The sequence below is a fragment of the Biomphalaria glabrata genome, chromosome 14 (genome assembly GCF_947242115.1).
Source record: "Biomphalaria glabrata chromosome 14, xgBioGlab47.1, whole genome shotgun sequence".
In the NCBI taxonomy this organism is placed as follows: Eukaryota; Metazoa; Mollusca; class Gastropoda; family Planorbidae; genus Biomphalaria; species Biomphalaria glabrata.
Window position 1 is genome coordinate 6,188,178 of NC_074724.1, and position 23,339 is coordinate 6,211,516.

General features: G+C 33.8%; 1 protein-coding gene across 1 annotated transcript; it reads right to left on the reverse strand.

The window, feature by feature from the left end:
* Positions 1-1,638: 1,638 nt before the first annotated feature.
* Positions 1,639-22,725, reverse strand: LOC129922910 (uncharacterized). Its single transcript, XM_056011110.1, has 7 exons — positions 22,667-22,725; positions 22,394-22,550; positions 15,919-16,082; positions 12,927-13,140; positions 11,104-11,391; positions 6,142-6,247; positions 1,639-1,714 (listed from the first exon to the last, which is right to left on the reverse strand). Exons 2-7 carry the CDS (start codon positions 22,452-22,454, stop codon positions 1,639-1,641), a joined length of 909 nt encoding a protein of 302 aa, XP_055867085.1. The 5' UTR covers positions 22,455-22,550; positions 22,667-22,725.
* Positions 22,726-23,339: the final 614 nt, after the last annotated feature.

The window sequence follows — 23,339 nt, forward strand, 5'->3', positions numbered from 1 at the left end:
TGCCGTTGCTTCAGAGCTTTGAATGGTCTAAAATAATATGATGTCGGATTTTTCCTATATTTTATAGTTTACGAGACCTTAACGGACGGGTCGACGGACGGACAGATAAACCACACAAAACTGATAGCGTCTTTTTCCCTTTCGGGGACCGCTAAAGAAATCCTCATTTGCAAGTGATACATTTTCTTTAATAGGCTTATTTATGACATTTTGTTTAATAGGCTTTTTATGACTTCGTTTTGTTACATAACTATCATTCAAAGCTCAAAACAAAACAAAAAATGAAAGTGGGAGGAGAGATTTAGTTGGCCAATTATGCTCTACTCTAAATTTTTTTAGGATTCAGTCATAAATGCGAGTTATAGTGCCAAATTTATTTATACATTTGACAAATATTAGATTGAGTAAAGGTTGGAAATATCTCAATTGTTACTTACGAATTCTAAATTTACTAAACAAAGTCTTTCTTAAAATAATTATGATGAATTCGTGTGCAAATACATAAACTCTGTCGCCATATTTGACTATACGTTTTCGTCTAAAAATGGGAGGGGGCTGTAGAGTGAAAACGATTAATGGTATTAATCGGTATTTTTTTTTTATTTCTACTAATGATTGCTTTTAGCATTTAAAAAAAAGGGGTGGGGCAACTCGATAAAAGACAGCTTTGATGGGTTGGACACTTAACCCGTAAGACACATGTCTTGATACACTAAACCAATCGATTTCGGTATTGCCAATATATTTTATATAATAACGCTGCCTAGTCACGTGGTATGCGATTCGGATTTTCTTCACGACTGTTCCAAATTCTGCAGGAAGCTTATGCATGTTTATCAATGACTTAAAATCTGCTAAGTTGTTTTTCCTGGCTGATTCAGGCAACATTTTCCATTCTCTAATGGCACTAGGGAAGAAGGGGCACGAGCACGAATTAGATCTAGCAAAAGGAATAAGAAATGGTCCTCTATCTTTGTGACTTTAAAGAATTTCATTTGTTGTTTTTTTGTTTAATTTATAAATTATGTTTTAGTGTTTTATGTACTATGGCTACTTTACTTTAATTCTTCTGTCCTGAAGTGTCTCTAAGTTTAGTGATTTTACTAATGAAGTTACTCTAATCCAATTGGAATATTCGTTTGTTATAAATATCACAGCTCTTTTTTGGTATTTGTTCTAGTTTCTTTATGTTTTCTTGAGTCGAGGTATCCCAAACAGATAATGCTTATTTTAATATTGGCCAAACTAAAGTTAAATAGTATTTTAGTTTTATGTTCTTGAGTAATTTGTGCATATTTCTTTAAAATAAAACCTGATATTTTACTTGATTTGTAAATAATGTCATCAATCTAGGTTGAGAATTTTGATTATGTGTATATTGTTATGATTGGTAATATTTACTGCATTTTTAGCACTTGTGCTTTGTGACAATTTGAATTTGTTAAATTGAAAAGAAAAATCGTTAGAGCCTTTTCGAGATCCGTGTTCATCCATGTTTTAGGTTTTTGTTTTCACGAATGAACGAGTTGAATACAAGCATTTTAAAAAGGATCATCTTTTTAAACAAATCAGACTTACTTGGTTGGAACTGAAAAAAAAAATATAAAAAAAAGTTGTAAATAAAATCCAGAAATCGTATTATAAAAATTTCATTAAATATATGTAATACATAGAAGTACTTACCAAAAAGTTTTGTTTTGTTGATATAAAATAACTGAAAAAGATTCAAGTATACACATTTAAAAAAAAAACATTTTATATTGTTAACTTTTATTATGTTTGGAAATTTAAATAATAAATAGGAAGAATAGTGATACAAGTGTGTAAAATAAAATTTTCATTACGTAAGTTACACTTAATTTTAATAAACATTTTTATTTATTTGAAAAGTTGCTTTTAAATATGATGATGTCCAAAAATAAAGTTATTCGTTTCATTCGATTATTTCGGATGTTCTATCAGAAATTTAGGTTTACCTGTAATTTTACATTGAATTTTTTTTTTGTCATTTCCAACAAATTGTAACAAAGACATTTGCACCATTGATGGTATACAATAACAATCTGAAGTATAGGGTAAAGGGATATTACTCAGATTAGGAAAATATGAGATATCTCATTAAACGATTGTGAAGCGTCAATTAATTAAAAATAAATATTGGGGGGAGAAATATTTAAAAACACGAACTTGTTACCAGACGATACAGAGGGCACTTTTAGTGAGTGCAATATCATTGCTTGAAGGTAGACATATTTTTCCATTGGTAGTTACTTCTTTTTTTTAAACGCTTTGCTGAACTTCATGGCGGAATCAAACATTATTTTAATGGTGAAGATTTGAGCTCGTCTTGAAACTTTTAATGGAAACTATTAATACGTAATTGTTTTCTAGTCCATGTTATTGAAGATAATATATCCATTACGAAACATACCAAGAACATGGATCTTGAACAATAGAATGTTAGAAAAAAAATATAAAGACGATTTTTTTGCGGTCTGGTTTTATGAAGTCAGAGCAAACTGAGACGTCTAAGCTTTGGCGATATAAGGACATCCAGTAGTTTAGTTTTAAAGCTCACGGAGTCAAAAAATCTAAACTCATCATCAACAGCAGCCGTTATCACTTCTTATTTGGTTTCACTCTGAATGGACAGATCTATGAAATCTCACATTATTTCCAGCTGCCAAAGACATTGTGCGAGTTATGAGTGGAGCTTAATTCGTGATTAAATTGAGTGCTATCTTCTTATCTAATAACACTTTTTCCATTGAGAATAGTTCTGCTGATATTTTCAATCAGTTAATTCAGGCAATACCGCTTCCAATATTTAGCATACAGATTTATGAATTCATAGACGTTGCAAACTGTTCACAATTATTGATTTACGTAATTTCAAGACGAGTTTCTATTTTACAAACCTTATATTACGTTATAGATCTATATCGGTTCATTTTTGTGAAACTATAAGATCTCTTCCAAAAAATGCGGGGTGTCTGCACAGATGGTGCTTCGAGTATGCTTAGATGTCAGTTTTTATTTCAACGTCTGTTTCTGAATGAGTCACCAAAAGTAACCGAAACTCACTGTACGATTCATGGATATGTATTAGCAAAAACTACACTTCCACCAGCATTAGATCAATAGAGATGCAGCTGAAAATTATTTATTTTCAATGTTAGTTCCACAATTCTGAATCAAATGATTGCTGACTACTCCAGTTCTATCTGAGATTGTTTTGCGCCTTCTTCTTCCATTTCCAACAACATTTCATTGTGAAACAGTTTGCTAGCTATCAAGTATAAAACAATGTGTACGTAAAATTAACTTTTTCTTTCTCTCCGTAATAATTTTTCCCTATTTTACTCCCTTGGTATGATTAACCTTTTCGTTTGCTATCAAAACATGTCTTATTTTGGTAAAGAATTAAAGGGGAATGCTCTTGTTATAGAACACAAAGTAAAGTGTATAAAATTAAACATTAATTTAATTAAATGAGGTCAAATCAGCGATGGTATCGTCGATTAGGAGAGAAAGTTAATATTTGTTCAACTCCTTACTGAATGCAAACAAATATTTGAGGTGTGTTGCAATTGTTACTGAAACGTGTTTCAATTAAAAAGGGCATTTTGGTCTTTTGCATGAAACCTTATGATGCGTGATTAAAGAAGACAAAATTTAATTTTGAGAAGATAACTTGTTTAAAAAAGAATTATATGGCAAACAAGAGTTGTTTTCAGTGTGTAGCCATTTGTCAATCTTTTTTTCTCCAATGTATACATTAATTCCACTGCTGAGAACAGACGAAGCCGGCGAAAAGAAGATCTAAATCGACCACCTTCTGATAATGGTTATAACTGAGCAGGTAGTAGCAAAATATGTAGGTCACAGCTGGGGCTACGTAGCCAAGGGAAACATTCCACATTAATTTTCGGATTTAATGAGCAGCCTTATTATTTGAAGCCATGGGAGTTCTGCCATCTCCCAGATATGAAACATATCGACATAGTCATATTATGAAAAAAATAAACTTTCCGAACTTTGCAATGGGGTTGCTGACGTATCATCATAAAAAGCCTTGATAATCTCACTCGGAGTTGGTAACCAGTTTCGTTTTCCATGTTGATCTAGTCATATTTCAATTCATGAACTTTTAGACCTAAAGCGCAACTTGGTACGTTAAAGCAGGAACGCAGTCTGGGCTGCGCAGATACTTCTAATACTGCACTTCTCATTAACCTTCAGACTGTAAGGAAAGCCTTATTGTTACTAACTCAAAGACAAGCCTTATTGCAAAAATGTATAGAGTTAGGGTGTATTAAGTTATTACTTAATGATGAATCTTTTAATACAAGAGGTGGATTAGTCAAACAAGTTGATATTGTCCACTTCTATATTGACAATGTTTGACATTTATTTTATCAATGATCTTTTGTATCCCTCTGCTTCCACCCTCATATCACCCCCCCCCCCAAAAAAAAAAAAAAGTTATTTTAACTGATGTACTCAGGTACTAATGTTATATGATAAGTCAAGTTGGGAGTAAACTAATTACCAATTTAAGAACATTTAACTAAAATTCGCTACTGATTGTTTATATGCATGATAATAACAAAAATCTATTAAAGTACTTACTCTTTTTTGTCTTAATTAGCTTTTTAAATAATTCTTCTATTCAGCTTGTTAATTTTTATTAGGTCAAAATTAAAAACCTGGTCGGAAATGGTTCTCGAAAAAAGTTCCATTGATTTTCCTAAAAAATTGAACTTTGACTATTGATTTATTTCTTTGGGAAAAGAATTACTAGCTAATTGGTCACACTTGAAAAACTCTGGTTTGACCATTATAGTTTTTCAAAGTATAATTTAAAAAAATAATTTTGATTGAGTTTTACAGAATACAATGGAGATATTCACAAAAGGTGTATCTGGTGTACAAAATGAAGGAAGTGTTGGTAAGCATTTTTTTTAAGTCTTAATAATTATATTCTTCAAGTTTTATCCATGCGGAATCTAATTTCTTGGGGTCTTCTTTTTCCATTCGTAATTTTCATTTAGTTGCTATTGTGAAGTTAAAATTGTGTCCTAGCAATAGTTTACACAGAGACCTATCTATCTTATATATAGACGGAAAACGGAAACAAATTGTTTTCCGCGATCCATCAACTCACAGACCAATATAAATTGTTGTGTATTAATTGCAGAATTTTACATTAGTATATATTTACGGAAATTCATGAAATAAAGCAATTTCCTTTTAGTTTCCTTTTAAATAGTGTTTCTAAAATTTTAGACCCTAATAATTCAGGTCTATTGATTTTAGTCGTCTTATGTACATTTAAACAGATCGATTACCTAGATCTTTTTGGATTATGTATAATTATGAGACAAGAGTGTTCTTTTTATTTCGATGTTCAATTACTAGATCTAGATTTCAACATTAAATAATGTTACATAGGTTAGGGTTGAAACAACAATCACTTTACTCTTATAACTACTTTACAAAACAACGCCTTATTTCAACTAAAAGAAAAATCACTTTTTTGTGTAGTGTTAAAGGATCTCTATCTCCAGTCTGGATATAATATACATACGAGTTTGTGAGTTTACTTAAACGCAAAATCTGTAATATATTTAACACATATAAGACAGCGGGTAATTCAGCATAAATGTATTAAAAAGTTAAATAAATACATACATTTTGAGTCATCTAGGAATAGAGATATGGTGGTTACATTATAATTTTATTATTTTTGATCATATAAATACCCTTAGATCAGATTTTTTTTGGGGTGGATTAGGGAGGGAATTTTTTTCTTATAATTCATATCATTCATTAGATATCAATAGAAAATTAACCGCTCTTACAAAGAGTTACCAGCTTCATAAAGGAAAAATTTGTAGACACATTTTTTTTGTGTTACTTTATTGAATTGAAACTTAAATCGCAATTTTAAAATTAATTACTTTCATTTTATGTTTATTACTTCTTTGAATTGCATTTAAGTATCGTGGACGTGCTAACCAACATATGCAAAGCAAAGCAAATATTTTAACTATACGTTCGTCTAATAATATTTGAAAACATCACTTTTAAGCCTACCTTCATGTTAAGGTTTTATACATTGTTATCTTTTTAACTCACCATATTATCCAGCAAGGCACACAAATTACTAGTAGCAAAATACAAATTAAACGTAGGGTTTCAATCATTTGATCGTTTTCTGTATTAACATTCTCGAATTTGTAAACTGAAATAATAAGTTATATATACAATTTAATATATGTTTATATATATATATATATATATATATATATATATATATATATATATATATATATATATATATACAATTTAATATATGTTTATATATATATATATATATATATATATATATATATATATATATATATATACACATTATGGCCTACTATGGATAATCCCTAGGAGGAGATGAATGCCTGGGCATTAGCTGTGGTCGGAACAATGTTGCCCCCACTTCACCTTGCCCATTCTCCACACAGCTAATGCATTCAAAGGAACGGCGAGAACATATAGAATTTGGAGTCAGTGCGTGAAGAATTCCAGCTCTCGTCGCATTAGCGTGGCGTCTCAGTGGAAAAGTCCGTTCAGAGAAGCTGAAAGAGTAAGAACGAGAGCAAACATATCCTCCAGCGGGATTCCACTGATACGCTTTAGCTGGTGTAATGGCATATGGTGAGGAAGTGACAAAGACTTGCTAAACCTTCTATCGTAAATTTGCTTATTTGGTTGTCACCCCTTAGTGTTTGTTTACATTTGTTCGCCTGTGTACTGACCGTATTTTGTATTTCGTGTTGTGATCTCTACTATATGTGTAGTTGTTTGTCATTCAGTGAAATAAAACTTTGAATGTAACATGGTATTGTTATTATTAAGTACAACAATTTATTTTACTGAATCTATCTATTCATGGATAGACTGCTTCGGCCAGAAAGATTCGATGTGAAACTTACCGCAGCTCAAGCACAAGAAAAGTGGCTGCACTGGTACGAAAACATTAAAAACTTTCTGTCTGTAGTTAATATAGAAAATGTTGATAACAATAAACTACTAGTAAATCACATGTCGCCTTCAGTGTACCAATTGATTAGTGACAAAGAAACACATGAAGAACAGATTCAATCACTGAACAACATATATGTGCAGCCCAAGAATGAGGTATTCGCAAAGCACAAGTTAGCCACGTGTAGACAGGAATAGGGTCAAAGTATTGAAGGCTTTCTTCAAAAACTCCGCAGTCTATCCAAGGACTGCAACTTCAAAGCCGTGACAGCTGAGCAACATCGTGACGAGTCCCTACGCGATGCATTCATCACAGGGATTGCTTCCAACAGCATTAGAAAACGTCTCCTAGAGAAAACAGATTTAAAGTTGATGGATGCATTTGAGGAAGCTAGAGTACTTGAACACGCCTATCAACATTCGTTATTGTACGAGTCACAGTCAGAAACAACTTGAGGGGCTACTACAAATGCTGTAAGAAAAGACTGCTGTTTCTGTCGCTCCCCAGTTGCCTGATCTACGAGCCTCAGTTACTTCGACTCAAACAAAACAAGAGGTAAACGCCGTATCTAGCAAATGTTACTTCTGTGTCAGAGAAAGACATCCTCGTAATAAGTGCCCCGCACGTGAAGCCACATGTAATCAGTGTGGCAAGAAGGGACATTTTCAGAGACCTTGTAAGTCAAGAAAATCTACTGCCTTTGCCCTCGCTACGGTGCACTCTTTAGGACTAGGAAAATCAACCTCCTTGATTCTTCTCAATGGGGTGCCACTTAAACCTTTGTTAGAGACTGGAAGCTGTGAGAGTTACGTATCTGCACGAGTTGCCAGAAGTCACAAGTGGTCGATAAAAACTCCATAAAAAACTTCATAAGCCTACACTAGAATCTACAGATTTCTTTTAGTGGAAAGAGACCACATCTGTGTGTAAGTACCCTTAGACCACCTAAAGTAGAGGAGCCTAGTCCTTTTGGTAACTTATCTCCAAACTGCACTCCAGTGGCAACTAAGTCACGCAGACACTCACTACAGGAGGTTCAGAGACTATTGAAAGAAGAAGTAATAGAACCTTCAAAATCCCCCTAGCGGGCACATGTTCAAATAACAGCCATTAAAAGGCACAAAAGACGTAGGTTATTGACTATAGTCAGACGATCAACAGATTTACGATGCTAGACGCCTATCCCATGCCAAGAATGGATGAATTAGCAGAGAAGATATCACAATTTTCTGTCGTCTTCAGCACTCTGGACCTCAAAAATGCTTATCATCAGATTCCGATTAAAGAAAAAGAAAGGACATATACAGCTTTCAAGGCTGAGAGTAGAATTTACCTGTTTCGAAGAAATCCATTTGGAGTTACAAATGGAGTGTTTTGTTTCCAGCGAACCATAGATAAAATAACTGAAGACGAGAAACTAGAAAATACATTCGTGACCATCTGTGGACATGATGCCGAGTCTAATGATAGAAACCTGCAGAGATTCTTCATTGTTGCTCAGAAGTATGGTATTACCTTCAACGAATCTAAAAGTGAGATCGGAACACATAGTGTCAGACTTCTGGGATACGAAATATCTAATGGTCAGCTCAAGCCTGACCCAGAAAGATTTAGAGCCTTGCGGTAATTAAATGCTGCGTCGAACCTGCGAGAACAGAAACGAATAGGGAGCCAGCTGGCTTATTATTCCTAATTTATCAGACAAAATCAGCTTGCTAGCTATAAATAAACGATTTCCTGTCCTTGAGGAGGTCAAAAAAGCATTCTAGGACATAATGGACGAGCTCGATGAATCCACCGTGTATATCATTGATTACACTCGCCCGCTAAAAGTGGAGACAGATGCGTCTGACATAGCTATAGCACCCACATTTAATCAAGATGGCCGGCTTGTGGCCCTCTTTTCCCGGACACTATCGAAAAGCGAAAGGAGACACTCATCGTAGAAAAAGAAGCGTATGCAATAGTAGAATCTTTGAGAAAGTGGAAACACTTTATTATTAGAAGACCCTTTACCCTAGTCACGTACCAGCGATCAGTGTTCTTTATGTATTGTAGACAAAATAAAGGCAAGATCAAGAATGGAAAGATTCAAAGTTGGAGGTTAGAGCTATACTGCTTTCACTACGATGTCGTTTACATACCAGGTACACAGAAAGCAGCTGCCGACATTTTCAGCGGAAATCGCTACTTATCCGCAATGTCACGTAACGACCTAATATTACTCCACAATAGTTTGTGTCACCCTCGAATGCTACATTTTGTCAGATCAAAATATTACCTTTATCCACCGATGACGTCAAAACAGTAATCTTCAGGCAACCAACAGGACAATTAATCAAAGCCACTCAGCCATTCGAAAGAATAAGCATGGACTTTAAGGGGCCTCTCCCTTCCAACTCACGCAATTAATATCTACTTACCATGATCGACAAATTCTGTAGGTTTCCTTTTGCCTTTGCATGCCCAGATATGTCATCTGCTACTGTTGTTAAATGCCTCAATGAGTTATTCGCCTTATTCGGGCTACCTTCCTATGTCCATACCGACAGAGGTACTTTTCTATATCTGCTGAAGTACAGATGTATCTTAACAAAAATGGGTGGCTACGAGCAGGACCACGCCTTCTAATCATAAAGGAAATGGTCAAAAAGAGATAGAGAATAAAACTCCACATAAGAGACTCTTTGGATTCTATCGCAGAAGTAGTTCTGGAACATCTCTACCAACGTGGTCCCGTGTTGTTAAAAAGAAATAATAGATCTTGTAAGTATGACCCTTAACAGAAGAGGTAGAGCTTGTGAATAGCAACCCTCAATACGCTTTTATCAGAACATCTACGGGCCGAGAGGAAACAGTTTCTTTAAGCTTGTTGGCGCCCAATGAAAAAGACAGTTTGACAGAAAATGTGAGACCCCCTGTGCTGAGAGACCTTTCTTTCGAGAATGCGACACCCTCACTTCCAAGCGAAACAGAAATCAACGCAGAGAACTCTTCTCTGAACCCTTCTGTTAAGCAAACAACCAAGTCATTCTTATCGGGAGAAGTGGACCAAGTTGAGGCCCCGACCATCGTGTATCGTTGTTTATACTGATACTGATAGTACTGATAGTGCCAATTCAAACTGCCGATACAACCTAAGAGAAAGAAAATCAAAACCCAACTACAGGGTTTAACAGACTGATGAGTTAGATAAACAGTTGCTGTATAATAGACTAATGTGTTTGATAAACACAGTATTGCAGATGTGTTTATTTGTTTATGCTTTATTGTTTTTTGTATTTGCTTTGACTACCCATGGTTTTGTTATATGTATAAAATGTAAAAGTGGGGTGAATGTTGTAAATTTGCTTATTTGGTTGTGTTTGTTTGCATTTGTTAGCCGATGTACTGACCGTATTTCGTGTTGTGATTTCTACTATGTGTGTAGTTGTTTGCCATTCAGTGAAATAAAGCTTTGAATATAACATGGCATTGTTATTATTAAGTACAACACCTTCCATTTCCATTTCCCATCGCTGATGTCCCCGGCACATGAAACTAAATGGTATATTATAAGAATATGGAGTTAATCCCCTATCGAGAGGATACCCTCGTGAGCTCGGCCTCCGGCTTCGCATGGGATGGGGAAACCCATTGCATTGACTTAACGGATTAGATTAAATGACCATCTTGTTGATGGGGATCTCCAGACAGAAGGATCGGTGAAGAGCCAATCATTCATCCTGGCCACTGGATAAAATCCTAACTCCAATATGCTATTTACGCAGCGAAAAAAATTCGAGTATTGATCCTTACATTTTTTATACCCTTTTTATTTAGTAATGTAGAGTATTAACTGTAAATAGATTTTATATCATGACATTTTTGTTGTTTGCTATGTCTGTTTTCTCTTTAAACCGCTATGTTGAGTTAAATTAAAGTTAAACAAAAAGTATGTAAAAGAGGTGTCCGTTTCTAACCATAACAAAATGCTTATTCATATAAACGGAAAAGTAGTAAAAAATAAAATATGACATTATAAAAAAAGGATAGTCCTGAGCGCGTAATTTTTGTCTTACCTGTTATAATAGTGCACGTGACATTGTAAAAAATCTGATGGCAGAAATAAAACTGTAAAGTAAATGATATCTGTGAGTTGTTTAAGAGTTTATTTTGAATTCTTATTTCAAAATTACTCTTGCGAACAACATCGAAGCTTGTTGAATTGATTATTCTAAAAGAAACTAATTCAGTTCTTGTGCTGTTGTTGTTTATTTCAATAATACTGTTGTTGGTTATAGCAGAACAATTATTTATATCCACTTCGTGTTTATTTACTTGTAGGTCTATGAGATCTTTTAAGATTACTGAAAAACAAAAGTATTTTATACATAGGCATATATTCTTAGGCTTATTCTAGCGAATTTAGTCAGTGATTTATAAAAATGAATCTAAATTGTAAATCTGTATACTGGGTTATATTTTAGATGGCTAACAGAGCTCCTAGATGATAAGAGCTCCAAGTTTATAAGAGCTCCTAGATGACAAAAGCTCTTAGATGATAAGAACTCCTAGATGACAAAAGCTCGTAGATGATAAGAGCTCTTAGATGATAAGAGCTCATAGATGACAAAAGCTCCTAGATGATAAGAGCTCATAGATGATAAGAGCTCCTAGATGATAAGAGCTCCTAGATGATAAGAGCTCCTAGATGATAAGAGCTCCTAGATAATAACAATTTCTAGATGATAAGTACTTCTAGATGATAAGAGCTCCTAGATGATAATAGCTCCTAGATGTAAAGAGCACCTAGATAATAAGAGCTCCTAGATGATAAGAGCTCCTAGTTGATAACTATTCCTAGATGATAAGAGTTCCTAAATGATAAGCGTGATGTTTAATCGCTATTTAAAAGTTTTAGGTTATCTGAAATAAGACATGTTTCTGTTCCTGCAATTTAGTTTGGCGATTCTCTATCTTTTAAGATTTCTAAATTTACTTAATTGTTCCCAAATAAGGTTTACGTTTTTAAAAAGCTTATATCAACTCACTCTGTCTAATTGTCTGGTGAAAGGTTTTTACACGATTACTTTAACGACACCCTATCTCGACTCGACTAGAGCTGAAATTTTGCACAAGTATTTATATTACATAACAAATAATTATTTTGTTAAGCGTTGATCAAGGGAAAGATATTGTATTTGACTAATGATTAATGAAGTGGTATAAGATGAACTATTCTCCGTTATGTTTATTAGAGAGAAATAGGTCATCTTTTTAAACTGTAAAACTAACACTAATAACTATCAAACCTTCTATTATCATAGGCACTTTGTTGGCACAGTTATTAGTGTCAACTATGGTGCGTCACAATACTATATGCTTAAGATTCAACTATTTTTTTTTTATAAATGCAATAACAAAGCGATCATGGTATCACGGACACAACAAGCCCCCTATTTCTTATCCCTCCCAACCATTTCCGAAATGTCCAGCCTATTTAGAAAGCCAAAAGCATGCAATTAGGCTAAACAAAAACATTTGGTAATAATGTATCTAATCGCACAGATTTATTAATGTTAGTCATGATCTATTACAAATTTAATTATATGACTGATCCAAATTAATTGATACAACAACGCTAAATAATAGGTCTTTTTCAAACTATTTTTTATTTGTTTTGTTTTTTTGCTACAATAAATAATAAATAAATAAAAATCATTTGTACGTTTTAATCCTAGCTTGGTATTTAATAATTTGTATTTGTAATACAATTGAGCGATTTGTCTCTAAGTTAAGATGATAGTTTGCTTTTATTTAGAGATTAATTATTTGGTATTTTTTAGTAAATCACAACCAAATAGCTCAATATCGACATATACGTATATAATTCAAATATCACCTGTTTCAAACGTTGTTGGCAATGTAACTGTATTGCTGTTTTGTTTTTCGCCATTTCGTTTTACAACCGCTGCCCTTATAGTCCTGTATTCATCAGTGTCAGTCACAGTTATGTTCAACATGATGTTGAAAATGTTTTGATTTTCAGTAGATGTACAGTAACAGTTGAGCTTGGTCTTTAGAACACAGAGTTTGTGAAAATCTTGAAGACAAACCTGTAGGTAAAACTAATAGGATGAAGTTTTTGTGACACTGATATAGCATATTAATCATGATACGATGTCGTTTACAGACCAGGTACACAGAAAGCAGCTGCCGACATTTTCAGCAGAAATCGCTACTTATCCGCAATGTCACGTAACAACCTAATATTACTTCACAATAGTTTGGGTCACCCTCGAATGCTACAATTTAATTTCAATCGTGCGTATGTGAAGTAGTTGATAAGTAAATTTTGTTTATATTTAATAATATGACATTCCTCTATAGTCGGTTTTATTGAAGGTAATATTAATTATAGCAAAACCCTTGAATGTACATCGTGAACAACAGCTAGTTAAGAATCAAGAAATTGTATAAAACAACTGCGCAATATATATAGATATACTTAACCAGTTAAAGAAGGAATTGAAAATCCCCAATACTTCTTTCGTAACAAAATTAACCGAATCCAATATTCGAAATAACTGTTATGTCTTTTTTAAAACAAACTTCTGAGATTTGCTTATAATACCATGTATTTTAGAGGTAAGATTAGGAATGCAAATAAGGGCGATCTAATTAAAGAGTTTCACTTTAGCAAATTTTTGAAAGAATTAGAACAACATGTGTTGTTTAAGATATTTTTTTAAAATATAAAATGTCTTTATGTCACTGCTTAGTTGATGCTGGTCTAGATTTCAACTTTTGTAAGTAAATGAGTCACCAAAAATCATTGTAACTCATTAATTGATTCATCGACACATAATTATTGTCAGTAAGGAAATTTGTCTTACAATTTGTGCATTACACAAATATAAATATTATAACTATAAAAAAGGGAAATTCACACAAAACTCACTCATAACTTACATGTGAAAAGTTTATATAGCAGATTGTTTCTATTTAAGGATTTGATTACCAGGGGAACAAAATAGTTTTTGTGACGATGACACTGTAACAAGAATTACAAGAATCAATGAAAAACTTAACTTCAAGGATCAAATGCAACACGCCTCGAATTTTTTCTGGAGAAAATCCAACCTTTCTAAATGACAAGTCAAATTGTGAAATACAATTTCTTCATACTTTACATATCTACCTTGCTAGAAGTGTATTCACAAAGTTGAAAATATTCAGGAAACATCAAAGAAAGAATTTATTGAACTCATTAATTGCGTTGCAGAGCCATTTGTTTTCAACTTCCATTAACATATTGTTATGACTTTGCCATGCGCACCGCCATCCAAGTGCAGAAAGAAGGTGCGCACGATCTGTGACTAAACAAGTCGGATGTTGACTGGGAGACGAACGATTTCCGCCCAAGTAGAAAGTCAATGTGGAGATGCTGTACTCAAGGCAGATGCCCTTTGTTTTTGTCATGTCTCCGTGTAAATAAACGTCTATTTCCTCGTTGAGTTGCCTCACTTAAGTTATTAAAATATTTTTTAGAAACAGTGTTTTCAGTTAGCTTAATACAGAAAAAGACCTAATGCAGAGCATAATTTTTGTTGTGATCTTGCAAAGAGTGTCCCGAGAATTACTGACCTTATGAAAGAGATACAAGCTAAACCTTCCCACTGACATTGGCTTAATTGCACAAACTGTCTCAACAATATTGTAGCAATAATGCTTAGCACTATTTCAATAAATGTCAGTGCTCAGTCATACTTTTCTAATTGTTACATAAGTATGCTACATGAATCAGGAACATATGAACGGAAAAATAAATGCAAGTCATACAGATAAAATTTTAATTATTGTAACATTGGGGTTGAGAAATATATATAGACACTATAAATCTTTTGCACTGTATATCAATTCTGTATCTTATGAGTATGATTTAATCACAGCAGAAACATAAATGTTAATCTTAATCTAATTGATACACATTTTACGATTGTGTGTCGTCGCATAGTTGAAAATTGTCAAAGGTGTCCTAGAGCTAAATAGGTTGGGAACCGCTGATCTAGAAAGAGGAAGGAAGACTAGATGCACTCTGTCACAACAACACTCAACGTAAAGGCAGACAACTCAACACAGTTTTATAGGAAATAAATACAGGTGTTTATTCACTAGGACAAACAAATAACATCCTTCAGCTTTCTCAGAGTTTTGTTACTAATTTACCAGTCCTTTAGACAGCAACCCGAATGTGGACCAACGACAGCCTTCCCCGCTTCGCTCCAGGTCCCTTCTACAACCTTCAGGCAGCACAAAAGTTGGCCTCTTAGTTTCCCAAACATTCAGACTCTTCACAATCCCTGATGCACTGTTCTTCTCTCTATCCTGGTGTCTTCCTGTTTACGTTCACTACTGCGCTCGGGCGCACCTCAAGCGCTGGTGCAAGGCAGGGTTACAACCATAGACATAAATAAATATAGACTGGAAGTAGGAAGTTATTTTTATTTGGGGGGAGTCAATATGTTTTATGTACTATATCTATGTGAAAAAAAAATGGCGGCGATTGAGCTATAAATTCTAGGACTAACATTTCAGCCAATATATACCTTTGATCTTTAGTTTTGAAAAGTACAAAACTGCCCAATTCCCAATATTTTGTCTTTGTTTTATAATCATAGACATAGGCAAATATATATAGGTTTGTGATGTGGATCTACACACTTATCTTTTCCCAAATATTTCCGATAATAATTTGTTCTTTATCGTCCAGTCTATATATATATGTCTATGGTTACAACAATATGTTATTTTTCTAAAGCTGTTTTACTCATAATAAATTATTATGTGTTTTTAATTTATTCAATACAAGATATATAAAATATTATTCTTACTATATGTGACCTAAACTTTTCGTCCATCTTTTCAAACATAATCATCCAAACGTCTGACGAATCAATTAATCCATCCACTAAAAAATGTGTTTCTACTTCAGAGTCGCTACGACAATATGATGAAAGACTTGATGTCACAACTTTAAGAAGCTCGACAGGAACAGCTTTAAGAAGAAATATATATATATATATATCATGGGCGGGGGGGAGGGGAGACGAGCATTAGTGACTGATTTTTTGCTTTGATTTTGTTTATTTTAGGTGAGATTTTAATACTAAACCATCCCTTGCCCAAGCGCAGCCAAGGGGGTTTTGAGTTTAAAACCCTTACCAGGGGGGGTTTGCATTTTAATCCCCCTCTTCTATAAAGCAAAACAAACAAAAAATGCAAACAACAATCCACAAATTTCAAGAACACAGTTAAGGAAGATTTTGATTTTAAAACCACTCCAAAATTTATGATAAACCAGATCTTCAATATGAAAAAAAAAGCAAATTATGCACTCAAAATGTTATGAGCGTAGCTAAATGGGCTTTGACTCAGTTTTTAGTTAAAACTCCCCTCCAGCGGAGTTTGAAGCTAAAAAAAAAACATCTTTAACAAAAAAAAGCAAATTTACACATTCTAAAATCTATGAGCGTAGCCAAAGGGGTTTTAAGTTTAAACCCCCAGCCAGCTTGTTTTGAAGCTAAAAAATACATCTTCAATGTAAAAATAAAAGCAAATAACGTACTCAAAATGCTATCAGCGTTGCCAAAAGGGGTTTTGAGTTTAAATCCCCCTTCAGAAGGGTTTGATGCTAAAAAATACCTCTTCAATATAAAAAAAAGCAAATTAAACACTAAAATTATTTGAGCGTAGCCAAGCCTATTTTGAGTTCTGAGTTTAAGCTCCTCTTTTCTAGATGGTTTTGAGTTTAAAATCCCCCTACAGAGCGTTTTGAGGTGTAAAACCTCAATCCTCAATATTATTCTAAAGCAAACTACAGTTACCAAATTCCATGATCGTAGCTAAATTGGGTTTTGAATTAAAAAAAAAAAAGCAATAAAATCCTTGAGATTTTTTTAGTTTAAAACCCCAACAAATAACTTCCCTTTTCGATATAAAATATAAAGTAAACTACAGTCACCTAATTCCAAGAGCGTATTCAAGAGAGGTTACAAATTTCTACCAGTGGCGGGACTACATTAATAAAGTGCAGTAAATAGTCATCTGCCGAAATTGAAAAACACTAAATGTGGCTAAACAAAGATGGCTAAGATAGATTTTAGGAGTCCGTTATTGAGATCGGGTCTAAATCAAGGAAATCTATGCCGAACCTAGTAAGATTGTGACAGAGCGACGCATGAGGTTTGCGGGACATGTTCTCCGACAAAAATGAATTACGCATAATAAGAAACGGGATGACATCCTAGTACAACTTGGCGCCAAACTTTCATTGAGGTCATCAGAGCAGGTGGGAAGAGGCTTCAGACATTACCAGTGACAGATTTTTGTTGAAACAGCTTGACGGCAAATGCACCGAACGGAGGGTCTAAGTCAGTTAGAATAGCACATTAGGTTTTTGAAATAAAACTTTTTAATAGCAGAAAAATTCACTGTAGATACCTCAGAATATGCATTTTGTTAGCATTCAATACCAGAAATAGTGCTCTTGGCGGCGGTGCTCCGACCTGCGCTGGGGGAGCTCCTAGCGCTCCCCCAGACCCCATTGCTGGCAATGGCTAGGAGTCAACAATTTTTCCACTAAATCATGGAAGAACATATTCTAGTGCACAATAAACGTCTTCCGAAAGAATGATGGGTCAGAATATAATAAAGATTATGTACTCACACACACACATACATTCAAATATTTTTTCGTGAGTGGGGGAGGGGAACTGGGGGAGAATTCCCCCTAACCCCCCCTCCAAAAAAAAAAAAAAAGGCCTGGCTACGCCCATTCCCCCTTTCCCAATTTTGTTTTCTGAGCCATGCTCTCTGTCGCCGCAAAAGTTATGTGGGATAACTCTAGCCCGACTTGCAGAAATAAAATAATTATCTTTCCATGACTTTTTCGCGGCGTTCCGCATGGTTTGGCTACTAAGAGAATTTTATAGAGAGAAGATGGTGAGAGTAAAGATGTGTAAGGAATGCTTAAAATAAAGCAGAGGGATTTGAGAACAAGTTTTTTATTGCATGAACGCGAAAGGTGTATGGGGCAAAAAAAAGCAAAGTGCAAAGTAGGGTAAAGATTTTCAATGAGGTTTTTTATAAGGAATTGAGAGATAGTCAACACAAGATTGAACCAACGAGACTGAAACAAGGCAAGTATCTATGAGAAAATGAATAAATTTGAGCAAATATGCTAAATACGTAAAAAAAAATGTTCTATAGATTTTAACCATTGAATATAAATATACAGGACTGCCAACACTAAGGGTAGCTAAGCAAAAGTTTCATTCAACTCCAAAATGTAAGACGAGGTGCTTCCGGTATAAACTTATTTTACAACATCCACGATGTTTGCATGATGATGCCAGCTTGGATAATATATATTTTTCTCTTTTCATCACAATTGACAATTAATTTTTACTTTGTATACTAATTAGTATGAGTTGAATAAGCGATAAACGGAAGAGTCAATACAGTTTCGAGAGTGTCATATTTTTACCTATTTACTTTACCAACTTTTATTTACATCTATACCTATTTTTGAAATTTATTTAGAGTTTTGTTTCCAGATAGTATGCATTCTATATATATATATATATATATTAATGGAGAAATAACCATTAAAAATGAAAAGCAATAATATGTTTATGACTAAATGAAAAATATGCCTAAAAATGTTGGATCTGCAAATTATTCTTTTTAACTAAATAAAATCCCAAATAACCTCAAATTCTTATAAACATAAATTAGCCAATGTTGTGGCAATGCGAGAATACAGAGAATTATTATGGAGTGTATGATTCTGTGTATTTGATAATTTTTAAAGGATTGTTGTGAGCAATGCGTATAAAGGGACTTAGAAAACAGTAGATTTGAAAATGAAGTGAATAGAATTGATTTGAAAATTTAAAAATCTATCTTATCTTATCTATTATAATACAAAAGTAAGCTTAAAAAAGAAGACGATTTCGTCCTAATAAGAATTATTTATTACCCTTTAAGCTGTTTTTTTTTTTAAATTTACGTTCTCAGGAGATCAAAAGCATGTAGATATTTGTTAATTTAAATATAGTTTATGTTGCTTATAAAAGGATATTCAAATTAGGGCCTACATCATAATATTAATAATGTTAGAACATAAAGCTATAATAAGTAGTATTAAAATTTCATCACTGTCATCATGTGTTGTAAAATCTGGCTTATTTTATTTTTTTTTAACACAATTATGATTAGATCTCTAAGGTAAACAAACAACTGATTTTCCATTCATCATTTGGTGTAAAAGTGATGGTTTCTTTATATAGAAACTTAGTCACAGGAAGTTATTCTACTAACACTACCATGCAACCAAGGACGCCTCGGTGTACGGGACTTATTTAATTGAAAAATATAGGTGTGGTGCGCACAGTTGGCAGTCCTATATATATATATAGTCCAGGGGCGTAACTAGGGATTCGGGGGCCCGGGGGGATTGACCTCTTTGGGGGCCCCTTGCATTTTGACATTCGACATATGACATGAGATAATGTACGCAAAAATATATAAGCCTCAAATCAAATTGGTTCAGTATATCAGTAAACTTAACAAAAAGTAATCATCAAGACTCTTTTAATGAATAATACCGTTGTTTATTAGTTAAATAATGCACAAGTGACAAATCTAAATTGATATCGCTTCACGTCCTGCTTTCTGTGCAGCAAAGACATCTATAACATCAACTACATCGATACTTTCTAGTATTTGTGACTTCACTGACATTAAAACCATGATAAGCCTTTCTTGCGTCATTGTGCTCCTGAGATACTTTTTGATGAGCTTGAGCTTTGAGAATGATCTCTCACATGATGTAATGGAAGTGGCCTGAGTTAGCGGTATTCGGAGGAGGTTGCAAAGTCTGAGCAAACGTAATTCCCATATGAAGCCTGTTTCCTCAATATGTCTATTGGTGATTGTATTACTGTTTGTTGATGAAAAGTGCTCGTGCATCAATGACATCATTGAAAAAGCGATTTTCCATTTATTTCATCATACAAACAGGAAAAGTAGCACAGTTTGTCACAAGCGTGTCTTCTAACAGGTGTCTTGGTTCAAGAAGAAACCCAAAGGTATCCATTTTCTTTCCAGCCTTTGAAATCTGCCCTTCATCTCCATATGAAATCTGTCCAGCACTTCTGTCGCAACACGTTTGAATTGCAGTAATATTGACAGTCCTACATTAGAACTCAACTTCCCATCAAGTCTTTTCTTTCATATGGTTGTTTTGATTACAGGGAATCCATAGTATTCACTACCTTCTTTTGATTTTTCGATGGATTGGGTTTTTGTCAGTTTCTCATCATTTTGCAGAAAGCATGAAAGGGTACTAATTTCTTTAGCAGATTCCCGTATATGCAGTCCAGACTTTTGTAGTTTCTTCCGAACTATATTAACTATATTCGTAATTTTCCACTGCATAAAGAAGATTCTGTGCTAATATTATATGGCATTACGTCATTGTTGGTTGTTTATGTTTTGTGCGAAAGCAAAAGGATTCAGAGTATACAAAAGTGGGAAAGATCCATATCTCGTTATGCTCGAGTATAGAAATACTCCGATAAGTGGACTGCCGTATTCACCATCACAACTGCTGACGAGTAAAAGACTCAGGGAATCATTCCAACTGATCCCAAACTTCTGAAACCATTGGTAGCTGAAAATGCAGAGACATTACTCAACGAACGACAGATGAAAAGCTAAGTGAAATACGATGCAAAAGCAAGACTACCTAAAGATTATTCTGTCGGAGAGTTCGTCTAGGTCAAACATGGCAGAAAGCAGTTGTCATAAAAAAAAATTCAGCACCCAGATCTTACATCATAAAGACAAACAATGGAATAACATACAGAAGAAATCAACGCTTTTTAAATAAGAGTTTCGATGAAGACATCTCTAGGTACTATGATACCGATGAAGACAATGAACTGCAAACTGTTGCTACAAACGAAACAGACAGTTATAGACCAACGTCTAGAGAACTTGTTCAGTCAAGACAACCAGAAGTGGACGAATTGTTAAAGTTCCTAGTAGACAGTGCCGGTCGCAGTGGGCGCCGCGCTTTCATAGGCCCCGCGCTAATTCCAAGTGTACATTATTAAATTAAACAATTATAACGTATATAAAATAACAGGGTTTTCGCGACCTCCTGATTTTTCAGGGCCTCCAGGAAATCTCATGAAAAGGCAAAATATACGATAAAGTCCTTAACTTTTTTTTTGAATTAATTCAAATCTCCTGAAGAATAGACGAAATTGACGTTTTGGGGTGCCAATAAATAAAAAGTGGCATTGCGAGGCTGCGAGCTTTCATTTGATAAAAATTTATTGCAAAGACGAAAGTAGGCCTATTTTCTAATACAAAAAATAATAATTTTGACATTATGCTTATCCCTACCCAGACTAGGCACCGCGCGATCCGTTTCGTATAGGGCCCCGCAAATGCTATTGCCGGCCCTGCTAGTAGATATCACTCTTAAGAACTTTAAAAGGAAGGGTGTGATAATAACTTCAATAGGAAGGATGTATTAATATTATATGATATTACGTCATTATTTTTTGTTTATGTTTTGTGCAAAAGCAAAAGATTAGATCATTAGATGTAAATAAAAAGAGAGAGTTTCCATTGGATTGAGGAAAGATGAATAAAGGGGTAATAACTCGAGTGTGAAGTTTAATTCTGAAATTATAGACGCCAAACCCGAATAATGGACAATTTTAGCATTGTTAAGAATAACTTTTAGTTATACTCGATTCTGTAAATTTTGCTTCAAGGTTTATTAGTGTAGCCATATAATACTCGCCATTTAGATCTATTATTAGTAGAGGTAACAAGATACCTGGAATTCGCTGTATATCATGCAGTTTTATTCGTGGCAACAAAGTTTAAAATGGGCAATACACCATATCCTTAAAAACTGATCTGTGCGGCAAAAATATTTTTAAAATATCTAGGTTTAGTCTTTGTGATAAATTTAATCCATAAATGTTGATTAAAAAAAGACACCCGTTGGCACTATTTGTCAATCAAATATATTAATTTATGTATTTACAAATAAATTTCGGACACCCATTTGGGGGCCCCCCCTAGGTGGGGGCCCGGGGGGATTTTAGAATTCTCCCCCCCATCCCCCCCCCCTTAGTTACGCCACTGATATAGTCTATGATTTTAACGCATATCAGGTGTATAACATGATATTTACTAGAAAAAAAATTGAAATGTATCAAACTAAAAAATTAACGGTACATTTTTACAAAAACTTAAAGCTGTGCTGTATGAAAAGCTTACCTTTGACTCCTGAGATGTCAATTAAAGTGACAAATAGATACAAGTACTGGATAAATGACATATTGAATGTCTCTGCACTCTCTTAATATCCTTAGCTTTGCTCACATTTTAATCAATAAAATGTATAAAAGAAGTTAATTAAGTAAGCTTGTCATTACTGTAATAAGAAAAAAATATTTTATAACCACAAAAGGAAAAATAATAACTGTCATATTCCGTAATTATAAACATAATTGTCATTACAATCGTTATATTAATAATTATAAAGTGTACTTAAGTAAACATTTGTTGATACTAATATAGCTCTTATAAAAATGATTTACTATTATATATTTATATATATATATTTAAAGTAATAAAGATGGCTGCTTCATTAAAACATTCTGGGAAATCCCGAATCATTTACAGAGAAATACTTGTCTAGTCTAAGTTATTAATTTTACATTTCTATATATTTATTGATAGTTTAAAGGGAATTAGGGTTTTATCAGGAAAAACATTTTTAAAAGCCTTTTTTTTCTTCAACAGAGCTTATACTAAGCGTAGTTGGCTCAGTCATGTAATTAAATTTGTAATAGATCTAGACTAATAATAATAAATCTGTGCTATTAGAATTTGTTTTTGTTTGTTTAGCGCTATTCAATGCTTTCATATTTCTCAATACGCTATGATCCTATCACATGCCTGTACCAGTTGGGAAGGGAAATGGGGCTGAAAGAAAGGGGTATATGGGTGATCGCTTTTAAAATGCATTTATAAAATTTAAATAAAGGGGGAACAAACTGAATTCAAACTCAGTGCATAAGCCACCCCACTCTACCATTGTGCTAGCGAAGTGCTTTTGAAAATAGGTTTATAGTTATTTTTTGTTAGCTTTATTTTAATGAGGTGACATATAAAGGGGCTTAATCAGTCAAGTTCTTTTCTTTGTTTGAAACACATAGGA